Source organism: Girardinichthys multiradiatus, chromosome 22 (genome assembly GCF_021462225.1).
Source record: "Girardinichthys multiradiatus isolate DD_20200921_A chromosome 22, DD_fGirMul_XY1, whole genome shotgun sequence".
In the NCBI taxonomy this organism is placed as follows: Eukaryota; Metazoa; Chordata; class Actinopteri; order Cyprinodontiformes; family Goodeidae; genus Girardinichthys; species Girardinichthys multiradiatus.
In genome coordinates this window covers 29,082,351-29,101,940 of record NC_061814.1, presented here as the reverse complement: position 1 = coordinate 29,101,940, position 19,590 = coordinate 29,082,351, and the positions used below count along the sequence as shown (strand labels likewise).

The following is a 19,590-nucleotide window of genomic DNA, read 5'->3' as shown; positions in this document are numbered from 1 at the left end:
TTATCAGCAGCTACCCATGTTGAAGCTGAGATCTGCTTCGGAGTTTCCTATCTGCTCCTAAGGGTCTTTTTGACCATGAGTCTGGATTACATTTGATCCTCTCAAACGTTAAATTTTGAATACCTAGAATGATCAAACCTGAACTGGATAATTATACACTGAACCGAGATTCTTCTTTGTATGATAAAAATGTTGTATGAACATTTATTGTATTTAAAAAACAAAAGAGGAGCAAGTCCAATGTTTTTGGCATAAGGACCAACTTAGAATTGGAAGCACAAAACCCACACCACATGGACTAGTCAAAACCTGGACCGGAATATTCTACACTGATTACAGATTCATTAAATAAAAGTTTGTGTTTTATGTTATAGGTTTTACCTTTCTTCAGCAGTGTTCTGGATCAGCTGCAGCTGTCTGATTGACTTTTTAGGCAGACTTCTGAAGACCCTTTTGCAATCATCAGTTTGACTAGAGATAAATGCATGGATGAGTTTTTTAAGATCCTGCTGGGAAATCCTCCTGCGGTCCAAAAATAACTACTTTCGTTTTATTTTTAGTAACTGAGGAAATGTATGGAATTAATTAGACAGATATAAATGCATTAGCGTCGGGAAAAAGTAAATAAGCAAAATGAGCTGAAAAACAAAAATAAGTAGCAGCCGTCTGTACCTGTCTATACAGAAATGTAAAATTGAGAGATCCATCAGAGCAATATCGAAAACAAATGTGTGCCGCCACGTTTGTCAGGAAAAAACCCTATAAAATACGCTTTTATTAAAACCCTAAAGAAAAAATAAATTTTCAACACACAAACCATTACAATTTAATAGTTATAGGCAAAAGGCTTCCAGTGATACTATGTGAAAGGCCATTTAAGGGCCAACTCTTCTAAGGGGCCCGGACCAAACGAGAGAAATCTTTGAAAATAAGTAAACTTCCCATCATCATTGAAAAGGAAAACACAACAACAAATGCTGAATTCAATATATCTCAAAACATTACTCTGTTGATTCTAAGTGAAGATTTTCAGATTTTAATTAGTATAAGAGTACACAGAGATTTACTGCTTCTCTCTCGAAAAGTACAGAAACTGTGTACAATCTGGCACAAGAAAGTTGCACAGTGATAATTTCTGTCTCGTACTGCATTACATAACAGTTCCACTTTAGAGTGGAGCTAAATGGCTGATGAAAACATACAGGCAACGCAAGCATGTATGAGATGTCTTGGTTAGTAACGGCTTAGTTACTGACCTATCCCACCTTACATCTGTCTAGCACAACTGCTGGACTATAAAATTCAATCCACAGAAAATGTCTAAAATTGCAATTAACAGTTATGATTGTAATGTAAGCAGAATGTGCCAAAACAATTCTGCACTGGATTTAATCATAGCCTATGTTTTCTAAGCTTTTTTGTAAAAGCAGAAAGAAAAAATATAGATTGCTGTATTAAAGTCAGACAAAGAATAAACAAATATGCAAATGGATCAGCTAAAAAATAACAATAATCTCTGTGTAATGGCATTTATTTATTCATGGTGTTTATTTATTCATGCAGTTGCTGATTTTTGGAAGATCTTTTTAGATTCTCTTTAGTATTTATTAAACATAATGCACTCTTCCTTTGACAAAGCCCTTAATGCAAAAAACTCCATCTTTCAATAACTGTTTCACCCAATGTTCTTCTATGCTTAATTTTCCTTGTCCTATAGACTGTTTCTATTACTTCTATTTACATTTCAGTTAATTTCTGGTATTTCTGTAAGTTCTGGTGTGTCAAAGAAACAAGCTTGGTTTGTTTGTACAGAAGGAAACCCAAAAGAAATATTTTGCAGTGTGTAAACAGGTGCAGAATTAATTGCCCTTTCTCATCTTGACAAATACGTATGAACGTACATATTTGTGGAATCACAAGGGGTAAAGATGTGGACTTGAGATAAAATTATCCTTTTTCCTCATAAAATTCAACTCTGGACTAAATGCTTCAAACAGAGGGTGAAAGTATTTTGGGTCAAGCAGATGTTACATTATTTACCTGGAGCTACATACACTGCATGCTATTAGTACATGAAATGATTATGTATGCTATCCAGGATCACAGCATACCCTGTAAGTTTAAAAGGCAGCATCCATTACAGCTACACGAGGAGACTTGTCGTACACTGCAAACAGACTGCCTGTTAAAGCAGCTAGAGACCCCTTGAGATAAGAAAAAATAGATTTTTGCCTCCACTTTACCACACAGACAATGTTTTTGACTGACAGACTCATTTGCCAGGTTTTGTGGGTGGATGTTTATGCAAATGCCTCTCCTCTGTGGGCTGAAATAGCCATTCAGTGACAGACCAAAACTAACTGTGCTGAAATGCAGACACCATGCATCTTAGAGGGCTGAAACCTGAGAATAATTCACATTTAAAACTCTAGCTCCACACAACGGGAGCTTGATAAAATATGCTACATTAAGCTACTCCACATGAAAATGAACATTATTTTTTTAAGCCTATTTTTTAATGGAGAAAAGATGGAGAAGATGTTTGTGTGTATTTACACACACAAAAAGGCTTCTATGACTTTCCCTCCCATCAGGGCTGTGGGGCATTTCAGCAGCAGACTCACATGAATCGTGGTCATGTTCTTTTCAAAGAATGAATAGTGCTTGGAACAACTTAGCACTGGAAAATAATTTGTCATATGAGAGTCATAACTGTTCAGATTTTTTTTTACAAGTCACCTGAATTGCTTATTTTTGGTGTTAAGTAAAAATATCAAGCCTTAATTTCATACTAAGTGTGACTGATTATGTTTCTTTTTCTCTTCTGGGTTACACTGGGAGAGTTTTGTTGTTAAGAGAAAAAATGAGATATCAATGCACTGAATTATGCAAATAAGGATAATAAACAATTAGCATAATTAGAAGATGGGCAAGTCTTCTTCACTTGCAAGGATGTTAAAAGGATATTTCCTGCTTCTCTGACTCATCAGGTATCATAAGGCTAATTAAAGTTTATTGTAAGGGTGGTGAAACAGTGCAGTTGAATACTGAATAAAGATGCAGTAAGAAAGTTCCAGCTCAACTGTCAGATGAACTCGTGATCATCCCTGATTGGCCTGATTAGCTGGTCGGAAACTCAAAAACCTAATCTTTTACTGATTAGTGAACACATCATATGTAGCACCAAGAAGTTGTGATGAAAAAACAATTTTAGTGCAGATTATTTTACTAATGAAAGATAGGTAACATAAAGAGGACTGAATGTTAGCTATGTATAGCATACATGAGGTGTTTAAAATGTCTCAGGAAGTGCTAAAATGTAAGAAATTTGAAAGGAAACAGTATTTTCTTCAACATGTTAAAATATGTCTATGATTCATTCAGGCTGCAAGAGAGAGCAAAACTTTCAACAGATAACAGTAAAGCAGAACATAGTACATCAATGTTACTCTGTTTTATCCTTTTTAAACTTCTGCCTTTCATGGAACATGTTGGATTTGGGAATGCTGAGAGCCTTTTGAAAATCTCAGTTAAACAAATTATCTAGAATATTAACACAAATACTTCTTTTTGTAATGCTAGTTAAGTTAACAACTAATATAAGATGCAAAACAAAGTTTAACATTTAAACTATAAATTACTTTCTTTGTTTTAAAATAATATAGAAACCCTGTTTTACAGTGAACACAGCAAGATGTTGCCACTGGTGTTCAGTATATCAATCACAGCAAGAGGGCTGTAAAAAATATTTTCAGTGTTTTCCAACATCTTTCACAGCTATGGCATTTAAAGAAAAAATGGACTCAAAAACTATTCATATTCATAGCTTTTGACAAAATATAAAATAACTATTAGCAATATGTTTATCTGGGCAAGACTAAACCAACAAAAATTAGATCTGCAAAGCCATGTGACCGAAGTTGCCTCTACTGTGAAAAATCGGAAAGCTCAAACAGCTGCTATATTTATCCTCTTTATGACCAATTTTGATTTCCCCTGTTTGTAATTCCAATAGGTTGTCAAGCCAGGCTCATTTTCAAAATTTCCCCAGTACAAATCAGTGATGGTTGATGTCCATGACTTGGTTTTGTGTAATTTTTGACAAGCAAAGCTGGAAGAGCTAAACAGGCACTTAAGAGCAAATCAGACAAACCTGTGGCTTTTTAATGACAATTCATGAGTCGTTGTGGAAGCTTGGATATACTGGCACACAAATCTAGCCCTGAATCATAACCCAGAAGATGCACATGGGATACAAATACTCTTCACTAAGACTTGCACGTTTAGCTACTCATTGCTAATGCCTGATTTTACTGGTTAGGTGCCACCATTTTTGGGACAAAAGGAGTTGCATGTTCATATCACAGAATTGGAGCCATTACATAAGTCATTACTCTGATTACAAATCCTGCGGTGATATAACATTACTGTAGGAAACAACCCTTACTCATTATGATTATTGCAATATTGTCTGTGTAGACAATAAATTCAAAAATGAGGGACTTGTATGACAGAGCTCTGGGAAGAACACCAGGCTCAATGATTAAATCATAAAAACACATTTTAACCTGTTTAGGCAAATTTCAGAATTTTGTTGTAGTATGTAATCACTGGTGATGGATGATATCTAAAGTCGGAAGATACATTTGGTGTACTGACTCCTTTAGTATATAGAAATGTACCTACGCTGCCTTCTGAATCATTCATTGTGGCTTTGATGGTATGTTTAGGTGGCTTGCCCTGACTGAAAGAGCCAGTCTCAAGGATTTTGCAGCCTCTAACAGATGCTCTTTCAGAACTGCTTATACTAATCTTATGAAATCGTTAGATCAACCCTTAGCAGCTCTCAAGTCCTTGGTGAAGAAAAACATTCCCACAGCATGATGTTGCCACCCCCTCCCTTGTCATTGTGGGGATACTTTGTTAATGGTGATCTAAACTTGATGCAGTATTAGTACAAGGTTTGTGGCAAACTTAAACTTCTGATTTTGCTTTAAAAAACAAACTGAATTTTGCAGTTTTGTAATGTAAAAAAGTCAGGAAAGGACCAATGTATGTGAATAAAGGCAGTATACAAACACTTTAGTAGATAACACAATCAAACAATAGTGCACTGAACTTCAACTTCTAAATTTTTCACAAAGTACAAAGCGCAAGCTTTGGTATATCAAGAGATTTTATTTTTCAGGCAGACATTTTTCAGCATCTAAGTATACTGAAATTTCAAATAATTGATATTCACATACAATTGGAAAAATTGTTAAGATGATTACGCAATTCATGTAGCTATGTTATGCATTTGAAGGGTCTTCAACACATAGCACTAAAACTGAAAAAGTTGAGTTCTAGAAATCCCCGCAAACTTTCCAAAAACTACTCATAGTTAGAAAGGAAAATTAGAGACCTTGCTTAAAAGCAAAAGATCTTCAGTTAACTCAGATGATTTTTGAGGGTTTGCGCCTTGATCTGCTAATACACATACACGCGCTTACACACACACATAAATAGGACTTTCATGAAAAAATCATCTAAAGAAAACCTTATCTTCATCCTGATTTTATAATATACACTTAGAACTTCACAGCAGAGCCTTCAAATACTGGCTGGTACATAAAAGAGTCCTGTGAGTTGATAAAGTTAATAAATAACTTTTTAGCTACTTTGAGTAAAGATCTATTTTGATAAACTAGGATAGTATAAGTTTATGAAATAAACCGATCCGAATATGTAGTTTAAGAAGTGGAACAATAATGATTTGGACTTGTGCTGCAGTCTGTGGCAGGTAGAGAGAAGGCAGATTGTGCTCAAATACAAGCAAATGCTAAGATCAGACATCTGCGCAGAATCAAATCCTAAACATCTTCAAATAAACAGTCTAAGACCTGCTGACATACTTACTGCATATACAACCATCTGCTAAGTAAACATAAGTACATGCAAATAATTTGGAAACATTAAAAACACCTACAAGAACTGAAAAAATCTAAGCTAACTTCATGAACTGTTTGTGAGCTGCTAACAACAACTGCTATGGTGTTGATACTAAGCTCTGACCTCAGAGCGTCTATACCTTTGCTTACATTTTAGTAATTTCTTGTCATTTTTGCTTTCTTTTCTTTTTTTTGGAACTTGTGAGTAATTTACAAATACGTTTTTGCAAAGAAGTACTATGTGTTTTTTCAAATGTTCTAATTCTTAATTTCCCTATTTATTGCTGAAAACCTTTGCATGTCACTGCCATTTAAAAACTTTACAAGCTTATTGATGTGAACCCTATAATTCAAAATGATCAGTGCTATAGGTCAAAGAATAAAACTGTAAAAACAGCTGGCTCCAACTTGTACATCTTGAAGTTCCTTTGCAGAGTTTCATTACTCTGATTTTGATTAATAAATACTTACATTTTATTCTGATACTATCAACAATACACTTTTGGTGTATGTCATTTGAAAACTACTCTCATTTCATGTAGTTATGCAGTCTTAATTAAGCCTCAATACTGAGATACCCATATATATATATTTGCAAGAAAAACAGAAAGGACTTTGGTGTCCTCCATCTAAAAATGTCTAATGGTACCTAAAAAGTTAAATGTGAACAGTTGTCCATATAAAGACATATTTTTTTAATGTCTGCGTGTGATTGAATATTTGTTAGAGTTGATAGACTGTGCTAACCAAAAGGCTTCATTTAAGCATATTTAAGCAAGCTTTAGATACATTTTGATATATATATATATATATATGGTCTAAAAAGTAAAATGTTTCACATATTTTTGGGCTAAAAGGGAATGATGGCTTTTCAACCTGAAATAAGCATGCAAAATATGTCCCAGGTTATCTGCATCAACCCTCGTCTCGTCGTACTCGTCGTCTTCTGCTTTATCCGGGACCGGGTCGCGGGGGCAGCAGACTCAGCAGAGACGCCCAGACGTCCCTCTCCCCAGAGCCCAAGGCGTTCCCAGGTCAGCCGAGAGACATAGTCCCTCCAGCGTGTCCTGGGCCGTCCGCTGGGCCTCCTCCCGGTGGGACGTGCCTGGAACACCTCCCGAGGAAGGCGTCCAGGAGGCATCCGGTATAGATGCCCGATCCACCTCAACAGGCTCCTCTCAATGTGGAGACTCTGAGCCCCTCCCGGATGGCTGAGCTCCTCACCCTATCTCTAAGGGAGTGCCCGGCCACCCTACGGAGGAAGCTCATTTCAGCCGCTTGTATCCGGGATCTCGTTCTTTCAGTCATGACCCAAAGTTCATGGCCATAGGTGAGGGTAGGAACGTAGACCGACCGGTAAATCGAGAGCTTCGCTTTTCAGCTCAGCTCTCTCTTCACCACAACGGACCGGCACAGTGCCCCCATTACTGTGGCAGCCGCACCGATCCGTCTGTCGATCTTCCGCTCCATTCTTCCCTCACTCGTGAACAAGACCCCGAGATACTTAAACTCCTCCACTTGAGGCAGGAACTCCCCTCCAACCTGAAGAGGACAAGCCACCCTTTTCCGGTCAAGAACCATGGCCTCGGACTTGGAGGAGCTGATCTTCATCCCAGCCGCTTCACACTCGGCTGTGAACCGCCCCAGTGCATGCTGTAGGTCTTGGCTAGAGGGGGCCAGCAGACCACGTCATCTGCAAAAAGAAGAGACAAAATCCTCTGCTCCCCAAACCAGATCCCCTCCGGCCCTTGTCTGCGTCTAGAAATCTTGTCCATAAAAGTTATGAACAGGACCGGTGACAAAGGGCAGCCCTGCCGGAGTCTAACATGCACCAGGAACAGGTCCGACTTAGTGCCGGCAATGCGAACCAAACTCCTGCTCCGCTTGTACAGAGACCGGTTGGACCCTAGTAAAGGGCCCCCGATTCCATACTCCTGGAGCACCCCCCACAGGGCATCACGAGGGACACAGTCGAATGCTTTCTCCAGTTCCACAAAACACATGTGGACCAGTTGGGCAAACTCCCATGAACCCTCAAGTACCCTGTAGAGGGTATAGAGCTGGTCCAGTGTTCCACGGCTGGGACAAAAACCACACTGCTCCTCCTGAAGCCGGGGTTCAACTATCAGCCGGACTCTCCTCTCCAATACCCTGGCGTAGGCCTTACCAGGGAGGCTGAGGATTGTGATCCCCCTGTAGTTGGAACAGACCCTCCGGTCACCCTTCTTATGTAGGGGGACCACCACCCCAGTCTGCCAATCCAGAGGCACTGTCCCCGACCGCCATGCAATGTTGAGGAGGCGTGTCAACCATGACAGTCCCACAACATCCAAAGACTTGAGGTACTCAGGGCGGATCTCATCCAACCCTGAAGCCTTGCCACCGCAGAGCTTTTTAACCACCTCGGTGACTTCAGCCTGGGTGATGAAAGAGTCCAACCCCGAGTCCCCAGCCTCTGTTTCCACCAGGGAATGCGTGATGGCAGGATTGAGGAGATCCTCGAAGTACTCCTTCCACCGGCCGATAATGTCCCCAGTCGAGGTCAGCAGCTCCCCACCCCCACTGTAAACAGTGTTGGCGAAGCACTGCTTCCCCCTCCTGAGGCGCCGGACGGTTTGCCAGAATCGCTTCGAGGCCAACCGGCAGTCCTTCTCCATGGCCTCACCGAACTCCTCCCAGGTCCGAGTTTTTGCCTCTGCCACCGACCGGGCCGCGGCATGCTTGGCCCCACAGTACCCGTCAGCCGCTTCAGGAGTCCCACAAGCCAACCACAGCCGATAGGACTCCTTCTTCAGCTTGACAGCGTCCCTTACTGCCGGTGTCCACCACCGGGTTCAGGGATTGCCGCCGCGACAGGCATCCCTGCATCAAACCTACTACCTCTTTTTATTTTTTAAAAGGGATTGCTAGAGTTCAGGTTAAACCCAAAATTATTCATACCCCACGTAGATTTAGGTTTTAAGTTATCTTCAAATTTTACTTACATGTTTCCACTGACTGCAGGTAAACTTAATGTTTTGAGGTAACCCAGCCAGAGTTCTGGTTTCATTCTGATAGAGAAACTGTGGAGGGGGCAAAAAATTAGGGTGATCACAAGGAGGATTACATTTTTCAACATTCCATTTTGGTAAAATGTCAATAAAAAGTGACAAATTATTTACTTTAAATTAATCCTCCTTTTACATTGTTTTATTATCTTTTGAATGATGCCTCTGTCGTTTCTTTTCAGAAACCAATTTCTTGATAAATTAAAATAATTTTACATCTATATCTGCCAGGGTTATGATTAACTTTGGACTTAACTTTACTGTAAGTGGAAAATTTAAAAAGCAACTTTTTATCAGAATGTTCAAGAATTATGGTTAATTTTTTAACAAAGTGAATTTAAAAGTGTGTTATTGTTCCTCAAGACATTCTTTAACTGGTACATTAACATGTTATGACAAAAACAAAGAAAATCAGAGAGAGAAAACTAATTGGACAGAATTCCATAAGGCAAGAAACTAAGTGGGAGGACTTTTTGTTTTGTTCTTCATTATATTGACATGTTTGATAATAAACTGGTCACCTCATAGTGTCTTGAAAGTTGAGATAATTTAAGAAATATTTTGTTTATCTGCACCAGAACCAGAAAAAAAACTGTTCATACATATTAATACTAAATATTTATTTGCTTGCGTCTGGTTTTCTTGGTCTATGGAAACTACAGTGTCCTGGCCCCTAAGGCAATATTGGTTTGAATGTTTAACTTTATTTTATCAGTCTTCTGACCTCTACATATGAAGTTTTCTACAGGAACAGTGTACTCAGATATATTTCAAAAGCTCCATATACAAACTAAACCCAAAGACACCTAAAATCCAACAATTTAACATGGAGAAAAATATCTGCTGTGGGCTCAGAAAACCTGCTGCAATTGGGACACAGGCTATTAGAGATGCCTACTGTAACTCATGACAGATAATGCATGTATAAGACAAAACAGATTCTGTGCTGTTGATCTGAACGCTTTTCTTCACTGAATTGAAACTAAAATGGCCTCCAAGTGTACTGAACAATGGGAGTGAGCATAATGCAGTGTGACTACTGAGTGACTTGACAGAGATCCAAAGTGAATAAAGGGCCTCACTATGTGCAACAGCCAGGCTAAGCTGCTGCAGTGCTCAGGACTTTGGCGGTTTGATGGTGCATCATAACGCTTCATACACATTTAATTTGCTAATAAATCCCATTGTCATTTTCAACATGGCACACTGTCTCTGTCCTAAGAAGCTGTTCTGATTAAAAAAAAGCTTCTGCTTACAGTCTTTGTGATTTCACTTAGTGAAATCCCTGTCCTTCTTTGGTTTCTACAATAGCTGATTTATTTCTTACTTAAGAGAAAAGCTGGATCAAACATCAAATAAGATCATAGAGTTTATTACAACAGTTTTGTTTCAAGTAAAAAATAGGGCAAACATCTGTGACGCCAGACTCCATTCTTGCCTACTTATTGTTCTAATAAAGTCAGGCACACACTTTGAGTTTTAAAATATTCATCTGGAAATTTGGGGAATTTCACTTCTTATGTTGCATCATTTAATTTGAACCAAAATGTAAATTTTCAAATCCAAGGAGCCCTTTTCTATTTGACATCATCTTCCCTTTACTTCATAATTCAATCTCACTATGAAAATATGAGGTTGGGAGTAGATATGCATGCAATTATAATACAGTTTAATTTTGTGGTAAAATAAATTGCTTATCTATTTTACTTTAAGTCAATTATGGAGCACAAATATGTTTGAGATGACTCTAATTTCAGGTACAAGAATCTTTTCAGGTTTTCAAATATAGACCTTGGGCAAAACCTCAGAGGACAGCGAGCCTTCTTCTTTCTGATCTTGAAAACTGGGAACTTCCAGCTAACTGAGAAGATATAACCATACCACCAGACCAATTGACAAATAAAGCTAAGGGATGTTTATTTTCAGCAGCCAAAGTCTAAAGCAGTGTTTTTTAACCCTGGTCCTCAAGGCACACTGTCCTGAATGTTTTAGAACTACGTTTCCCTGCTTTAACACACCTGATTCGGATGATTGCAGTTCAGCAAAAGCCTGTTAAGCAGCCATCAATTGACATCAAGTGTGCTGAACTAGGAAAACATCTAAAACATGCAGGGCAGTGTGCCTTTAGGATCAGCAATGAAAACACAGGTCTAAAGAATAGGCACGAGCTGGTTGCAGAAGTTGTGGCATAACAAGTCAAAGAGAAAACACTAAAATATCCTATTGTTCCGTTGGGTTAAGATGCTTGTAATGACAAAGAAAGTACCAGATAGCATGAGGTAAAAGTGTGCTGCCTCTTATTGACGTGTTGCTTTTCACCACTTATACCTGGATGAAGAAAGGCAAATTCATTTACTTGGAATTATCTCCAATCACAAATAAATCTGACTGTCACTGTATGAAACTAAAGTAGGACCACTTAATCATTCCTATTAACATAATGCTCTTGTAGACTACAGTCAGCAAAGTCCAGGTGGCCTATCTTCTAATCAGCTAACTGCAGGCAAGCTACCCCAGTGGTTAATTTAACTGATTATTAAAGGTGTGAAATGTACTCATACCGTCACTTTTGGGTATACGCCTTTCAGTACAGAACAAAAGTCCAGAACTCTGCGTTGCAGAGTTTGAGGGATTCCAAGTATCACTAAAGTCTTATATTTAGGAAAGTTATAGTTTCTTAGTCAAGTACAGAGACAATGTAGAAAGAGACTTGGATCAAACCAAAGCTTTATGTCAGCCATGTTTACCTGTGATATAATACCTAACTTGCTCTATATTGAATCTAATTGTTTGCTTGAAGCGACATTAAACTGAATGTACACATCCATGGTTAAAAGTAATATAAGATAAAGTGCAGACTAAGGTCCTACAATGTTCAACCATCCCCAAAGGCAATGGAAGTCTATATTCTGGAGACCCACTAGCATTTTGTTATAAAGAGTCTGTGCTATTTGCGTTTTACTTCTCAGTGCACGTAGGTACAATTTGAACAATGTATTGTCTATTTTACAACTACAAAATTATTTAACCCTATTTTTTGTCAAATATGAAAATACTCTTTTTGAAAAAAATCCTAACAATATTTTTTGTGTTTTTATTTCTTGTAAAATAATTTCTTTAATTGTTAAAATACCATACTGCTACCATTGCTATACTGGCCAATGGTAGGACATAATAAATAACATTATTGCCAAAACATGTAAATATTTGTTTACTGCTTAATAAAGAAGACATACACGGTGGCACAGTTGGTAGCACTGTTGCTTTTCAGCAAGAAGGTCCTGGGTTCGATTCCCGGCTGGGGGTCTTTCTGCATGGAGTTTGCATGTTCTCCCTGTGCATGCGTGGGTTCTCACCGGGTACTCTGGCTTCCTCCCACAGTCCAAAGACATGCCTGTTAGGTTAATTGGTAACTCTATATTGCCCTTAGGTGTATGTGTGTGTGCATGGTTGTTTGTGTGCTGCCCTGTGATGGACTGGCGACCTGTCCAGGGTGTACCCTGCCTCTTGCCCATAGACTGCTGGAGATAGGCACCAGCTCCCCTGTGACCCACTATGGAATAAGTGGTAGAAAATGGCTGACTGACTATAAAGGATCTGTACTGAACTGTGACTTGACCAAAAGATGTGCCAAACTCTAAAAATTTGTGAACCATTACAATGCTAACAACTAACCAGTCAATATCAGCGATTTATTCGCCGGTGTTAATCTGTGAAGAGCAGAATATGCAACAGGTCTATATTTTGGCAGGTGTTTATTCTCAATTTGTGTTTAAATCTATTATTTAAAACCTAAACACGTTCAACTATATGTTATAAATATCATTAATATATTAAGGATATATTAATAACTGATAATCAGTTTGTTAGTATTTGTTGTTATTTTAGTTATTTAGTTATCCTTGCTGTTCTGTTTTAACTACAAACTGTGTCAATATGCCTTATTTTTTTCATGTAGTACCCTGAAACTGTAAAACTAAGACATTTTTACCCAAGGTTATCATACTGTGACAATTTCATGCTGGCCCATCCCTACCAAAGAGTTTGGCTGCTGAACGTCAGCCTACTCTCACCTCTCTCAAATTTATGTTAAAAGTGGAAATCTGTAAAACACTCTAAAGCTTGCCTCTGTCTAAACTAGCAATTACCTTCCATGCTCCAAAATTCAGTCACACTAGCTTGAGCTAATCCGAGCATTAATTGGATTTCAGAGCAAAAGGAAGAACAGTAAGAAGAACACCGTCATTCACTTTGCAGGAGCTACGAGTCATCAGCCTGCTTGATTTTGATTGTGAGGGACGTGGGAGGAAAAACCCACACAAACAGAGAACACCCAGGACAAAAAAAAAAGGAAATTTTAATCCGCCATGCTGTGAGTGCCACTGTGCCTCCTTTTACAACTTTTTATTCATGAAAGGGGAATGTGTGCCAAAAATAACAGAATAAATGAGTCATCCGAGTGGTACATCTGGATTCTGTTGTGCCTGTTTGGCTTTCAAAACTGACACAATATCAAGGAATGAGGTCTGTCTCTTTGTCTGCCTAATCACCTTAACTAGTTAAGAGCTTTAACCTTTAAGTGCTATACTCCTTCAATGTGAAGCACTGCTGGGCTATTACGGTGGCAACCTCCAGCCTGGCTTTTCTTTGATGTTCTCCAAAAGCCATGTTCTGGCAGGAGCTGAGAAGATGAAAGACATGCGATTTTTATCAAATGAAGCTCTTGTCGGCTGTTTGTAATGCTTTGCTCTTCATCAGCAACACCCACTCTGTCACCATGATTCTACAGGAATCACAGTGCTCTTTTAAACCCAGTGGTTATCCAGATGAAAAAGGATTTATTAAAACCTCCCATCAACCAACTCTATAAATAGAAGCTCGTAGAAAATCTTTCTGAGGAGAAAAAAAAAAATAAGCTGTGCTCTTAAGCTGTTATTAACATGCAAACAGAAAAAATATGTAAAATGTTATTATGTAGCAGCAAATATTTTCTGTGAAACTTAGAACAATGCTTCCTGGTAGTATTTCTGTCACTTCATCAAACAGTTTAAAAAACGTGCTCTTATTCCACTTGTTACTTGACTGCAGGCTGAATTTTAGTAGTAATTTACATGAGATATTGCATGCATTATTGCTTAAGAGACTCAAGTGGTAGGTGAATTGCGCTTGAAGTGGTTTTGTCATACATACTTGTTACATCATGCAGACATTTAAAGCAAGAGTGACTCATAATACTATTACTGTGTTGAAATGCGCCCTCTCTAAAAAAAGAATAAATGATACGATTTGAACATGTCCCAACGATTTTAATGGGTGTAGCAACTCTCGGGTGGAGTTGAACAAACCGCTTAACATCTGCAATCCAAATTTTCCTTTTTGCTTAGATAAGAGAACTGCCACCTGATATTCAGGATGCTGCTTGTTTTGGTAATCTTCATCAGGTTTCTGCTGACAACATTTTTCAGCAAAAAACCTAAAAGTTAATTTAATGTGTGCCAGAGTGACTCACCATCCTTTGTGTCTCATAGCAAAAGAGCCTCACTGAGCTATGCTGCAAACATATCCATGTATTTTTTAAATAATTTTTTGCTGCCTTCTGGTAAAACATAATCATCCATGTGTCTATATACAACTTCTCAGAAATAAAGAGAGAAAACAACACAAATCTAACAGCTTGGAAAACTCCCTCTTCTAAGTGTGCAAACCTAATCCAAAACTTATGATGATCCTCATCATAACAGCTTATTTATGTGAGAAGGTGTGCTGATGTATGCATATCATGTCCATGTGTGAATTTCAACAGCAAACAGGAACCATGATTATGACATTTTTTTCAGTAAGCATTCCACTGCATAAATTATTGCTGATTTCCAACAAAAAAAACGTTGCATTGCTCTATGGCAACGCTGAACGAGCAGCAAACCTGCTCAACAAACATTGCTAATTACAGTATCTTGTAAAAGTATTAATACCCCCTAGATTTTTTACATTGTGTACTGTAACAACTGCAAACCTAAATGTTGTTGGGATTGTATGTAATAGACTAACGCAAAATAGTGCATAATTGTAAAGTGACAGGAAAATAATACATAATTTTCTTTATTTTTGTTTGTTTCTACAAATAAAAACCTGAAAGCGGTGTCCTGTGTATTATCACCATCTTTCACAATCTATTTCTACTAGCTTTGCACATCTAGAGCCTACAATTGTTGGGCATTTGTTTTACAAAATATCTCAAATTCAGACAGATAGAATGCAGACTGTCAGTGAACATTAAGTTTTAAGTCTTGACATAGGTCCTTAATTAGATTTAGGTCTACATCATTCTAACACAACAATGTTTTGATCCCAACAATTCCACTGAAGCTCTGACGGTAATGGTAGGGTCACTGTTCTGCAAAAAATTTAACATCCACACAATCTCAAGTATTTAGCAGCCCCTAGCAGGTTTTCCCTTGTATTTGGCCTGTATTTAGCTCCATTCATCGACTCTGACTAACTTCCCTGTCCATGCCGGAGAAAGACATCTCCACAGCATTTGCTGCCAACACCATGTTTCATGGTGGAGATGGTTTGTTCAGGTTTTTAGTTTTCTGCCACACATTGCATTTTCATATAGGCCAAAAAGTAAAATTTTCTTTTCTGACCAGACACCTTTTTCTACACATTTGCTGTGTCCTGTACATAGCTTGTGGATACCTGCAGGTGGAACGTCTTATAGCTTTCCTCTAACTATTCAACAATCTAATAACTCTTTCATAAAGGGTAGATTTGTGGAGTGCACGATTAACAGTTGTCCTGTCCAACAGATTTTCCCACCTGAGCTGTGGATCTCCGCAGCTCCTCCAGTTACCGTGGGCCTTTTGGCTGTCAGGTTAAGTGGACAGCCATGTATTTATAAGTTTTGCAGTGGTGCCATCCTCACTCCATTTTTTCAAGATGGATTAAATAGTGCTCCCTGAGACAATCAAAGCTTAGGATAGTGTGTTTCCCTTTTGAAGGCAATTGATTGCATTGGATTCTGATTTTTGAAATATAATGAAAAACAAGGATTCTTTTCATTGCACTGCAATTACAAATTATATTGTGTTGGTCAACCACAAAAACATTTATTTAAATATGTTGAGGTTTTTGGTTAAGTGATAAAATGTTCAAACATTCAAGGGGTACGAATACTTTTGAAAAGCACAATAGCTTTTGGATTACGTGAGAAACCACTGAAGCCTTAAGTCCTATCTTGAACAATGTACACCAATTTGACACTGCTGCATCAATGATCCCATTCTTTTCCAATGGCTTATAAGCCCAAAATGAAAGAAAAATGTGTCCAGATTAGTCAATCTTTGTAAGGATGACTGTGACATATATGTATAAAAAAACACAAACAGAGTGTCTTTGGATACGCAGCCATTTTAACTTCGTGCTGATGTGCACAAAAAAGCATCCTTTTTAAATTCACTGCAATGAATTTTTAATTTAGTCTGACCAAAGAAAATAACCCCCTTAGATGGTCTGCTTTGTGCTGGCATGGTTTTAACTACACCCAACTCCCTTGTCAGCTTTGAATCTCTAGTTGACATATTTCTAAATCAACTGCAGTCCACATATCTATGTGTGCTCTTTGTTTCATGGGCCATCACACTTCAAACATGCATTTAGGGCAGAGGAAGGAGTGACAGACGTGCACATTTCATTGACATGTTTACTATCTTATCTATGCAAAGAGTAGAGTGCATTACATCTTCTACTAGTTGAGCAAAAAGAATAAGATGAATGAATACTTACCTTCTTTAGGAGGCCGTCTTACTTCTGCACTCAGATTGCAGATCTGACCGACGTGCAGCTGAGGTGACAAGCAACCCTCCGTTTGTGGATTTAAAGGTAAAACCACATTATTGAGCATGAGCATGCCCTCTGATTCTCCATCGCCTAAATGGTGGGGACATGTGCATTTTGTGTACACAATCCCACATGCCTCCACTGTCCCTTTCTCTGCTTTCAGGCAGTTTTCCAGCCACGTACAAAGCACTTGACACCCAAACTGGCTAGGGCTCGCCTTATTCAACACTAAGAACTCCAGGATAGACTGCTCCTCCTCATCCAGCTTCTGTGGCGTCAATCCATTATAGTCATAAGGAAAAACTCTTCGCAGCTGAGCAAAATTTTTGTCGTAAAGCAAAAATTTGTAATTATTCTTTGAATCACAGAGATATACAATGGAGGCATTCACTTTGAGCAACTCGTTAATCTTCTCGTGTGAGTAGTGATCAAACTGATAAGCAAGCAAAGAGTATTCAGAGCAGCTCAAGTCTCGCTTGTATAGCTTAAGGTAGATGCTGTATTTGGTTGGGTCTGGGTTCTCCAGCGTCCATGTACAGTTTGTGTAGTTCTTGGGAAACATTTCAGATACCGAGTATGATCCATAAATGACCCCCTTGACCAGAGTGGAACACCAATAATCTTGGGCACCAGTAAATCCAAACATAACCAGAAGATAGGTGGAAAATATATAAATCAACAGGTTTCGAACAGCCTTCATCCTATGTCATTTGGCCTGCAGGGAAAGATGAAGAACATCATGCAAAAAGAGTATTAAATCAGAGCAGAGACACAATATGAATGATTTCTGTCAAGTCTAACAGACATGCTTCACATAGTTCTCACCAAGTCTTTCCATGGGAAGGGTGAAAAAAGACACATTAACCTCAACAGCATGTCTTTTGCAACCTCCTCATCCTGCCTCATTTTTCTACTATACTTTGTGCAAACATTGCCACCTTGTGGCTGCTTCCGCTCTTTTGTGTTTTTATATTTCTTTTGAGGGAGGTGGGCGCAATAATATGAGTCATTTAGACATTATTAATTGGGTCATATTTGGATTGGCACCGTCCCATGAGATGTTCGAATCTAGCTGTTCAGAATGGTAGATTGATTAAACACAAACTGCGAATACTGGCACGGAGGTCCTCACAAGTTTTAGTATGCGACGGTTTTTTTACGCAGTAACCACGATCTTTTCCGATCAAACTGTATTTTTTGAAGATAGGACTGGCAGCTACATAATAGGAGGATGGTTATTTTTTATTAAAAATAATTTTAAGGCCCTTATATCTTTAATGCATCCTCATGCATGACCATTGTTTCCTGATTCTGCGCGCTTTCAGACTTACGCACGAACCTGTGTCTCTCGAATTCAGAGCTTGACGTATTTGATAATGTAATTTGATAAAGAGCCATTATTTGAGTGGGTTTGTGCGTTTGTGTTGCTGCGTGCGCAGTGTGTTTGCATGGCGCGTGAGATGGAGAGAAAGCAATGCGATGTCCTGATTGCTTTAATCCTACAGGCAATGCAGCTGTGAGCAGTGTCACAGCAGAATGTGCATGCGTGTGCGCGTTTCTCAAACCGTGTGCATCCCTGTGTGTGCGCGCGCACGTGTGTATAAGAGTGTAGGCGTGAAAAATCCCAAAGTAGGCTGCATTTTGTAGTTTTCTAAACAATAAATACATTTGCATCTCTAACTACTTTTAGGATCATGAAAAAAAACTCTCCGTCAGAGCGGACTGGGATAATATGTGTCATGTAAGGATTTGCGGAAGCTGTGCAGAGTTAGATCAGCTTTTGCTGCGATATGTAAAACCATATGATCCCACAACCCTCCCGCAAAATTCATGGCCATTCAAGGGATTCACAAAAAAAATCTGTATTCCGGAGACGATAAATCGCTCGTCAAGCGAGTCCTGATTTTACTGCTCAGGCTTCCTGGAGCAATTTTGTCTGGAGAGTAGATGTGAATATAGAGGCACGTAGGGGCTTCATCTCATACCGCAGCACTTTAAAGTGATTTTTGCCTCTTAAGAAGGAGATCAGCTCTTTAAAATATCATCTGTTAAGCACCCCAGAATAATGCGAGCGGATGGACCCTCACCGTGCTGAATATAGACGGTGCAAATTTTTAACAACTTTACCAGAGACATGACACAGGAAAATTCCCTCACCTATAATTATTATGATAATTATAACATCTTACCTTACACTGCGGAAGCTATGGCTATTTTCCCAACACTGGCCACATCCTTATAAATAAATTCTGCAGCCTTTCGGTGAATCAGTACTCCCCATTCCCGACAATAGAAGTCCGGCGCAACAAGAAGGTTCAGTGGATGAGAAATAAAATGCGTTACACTCCGCTCTGACCGCTCATATCCTCCCTGTCCTCTTCTTCTTCTGCTGGCTTTTTCCCATCAAAACCGGAGCGCAACAAACGCACGACAGCCACCGAGCAGAAGAGAGAAATACCAGGAGAGAGAGAGAAAAAAAGGAGAGGGAAGGCTGAAATTCTTGGAGTGATGAGAAGAAGTGAGCGAATTCTTTACTGTGTTAACATAAATTAAATCCGCAGACTCTACGTATTTCCCCCTAATGATTTCTTCTTTCGTAAAGTCGCGTTTCTCCACTCCTTTGGGAAAATCAGACGGGTAGAAGAAACAAGAAAGAAAGGTCCTTTTGGTGGGTGGATGGGAGATGTTTGGCTTGACTTCTGAGTTATCACCAAGAGAAATAAACGCGCTTTTGCCTGGTGCTTGCAGAGCTCTAGAAGCAAGGCTGCAATATC

General features: G+C 38.9%; 1 protein-coding gene across 9 annotated transcripts in view; it reads right to left on the bottom strand.

Annotated features, from left to right (window-relative positions):
• The window catches only part of adgrb3 (adhesion G protein-coupled receptor B3), a 171,504-nt gene extending 152,245 nt beyond the window's left edge, over nucleotides 1–19,259 (bottom strand). For 2 of the 9 annotated variants that reach the window (XM_047351264.1, XM_047351266.1), the window contains exons 1-2: nucleotides 19,006–19,234; nucleotides 16,763–17,531 (exon numbers count right to left, since the gene is read on the bottom strand). In XM_047351264.1, the coding sequence (XP_047207220.1) occupies nucleotides 16,763–17,516 (754 nt within the window). In that variant the 5' untranslated portion in view covers nucleotides 17,517–17,531; nucleotides 19,006–19,234. Of the gene's footprint in view, nucleotides 1–16,762; nucleotides 17,532–19,005 lie in introns of all 9 variants that reach the window. The other 7 variants (XM_047351265.1, XM_047351271.1, XM_047351269.1 and 4 more) reach the window with 6 other exon arrangements.
• Between the last annotated feature and the right edge of the window lie 331 nt (nucleotides 19,260–19,590).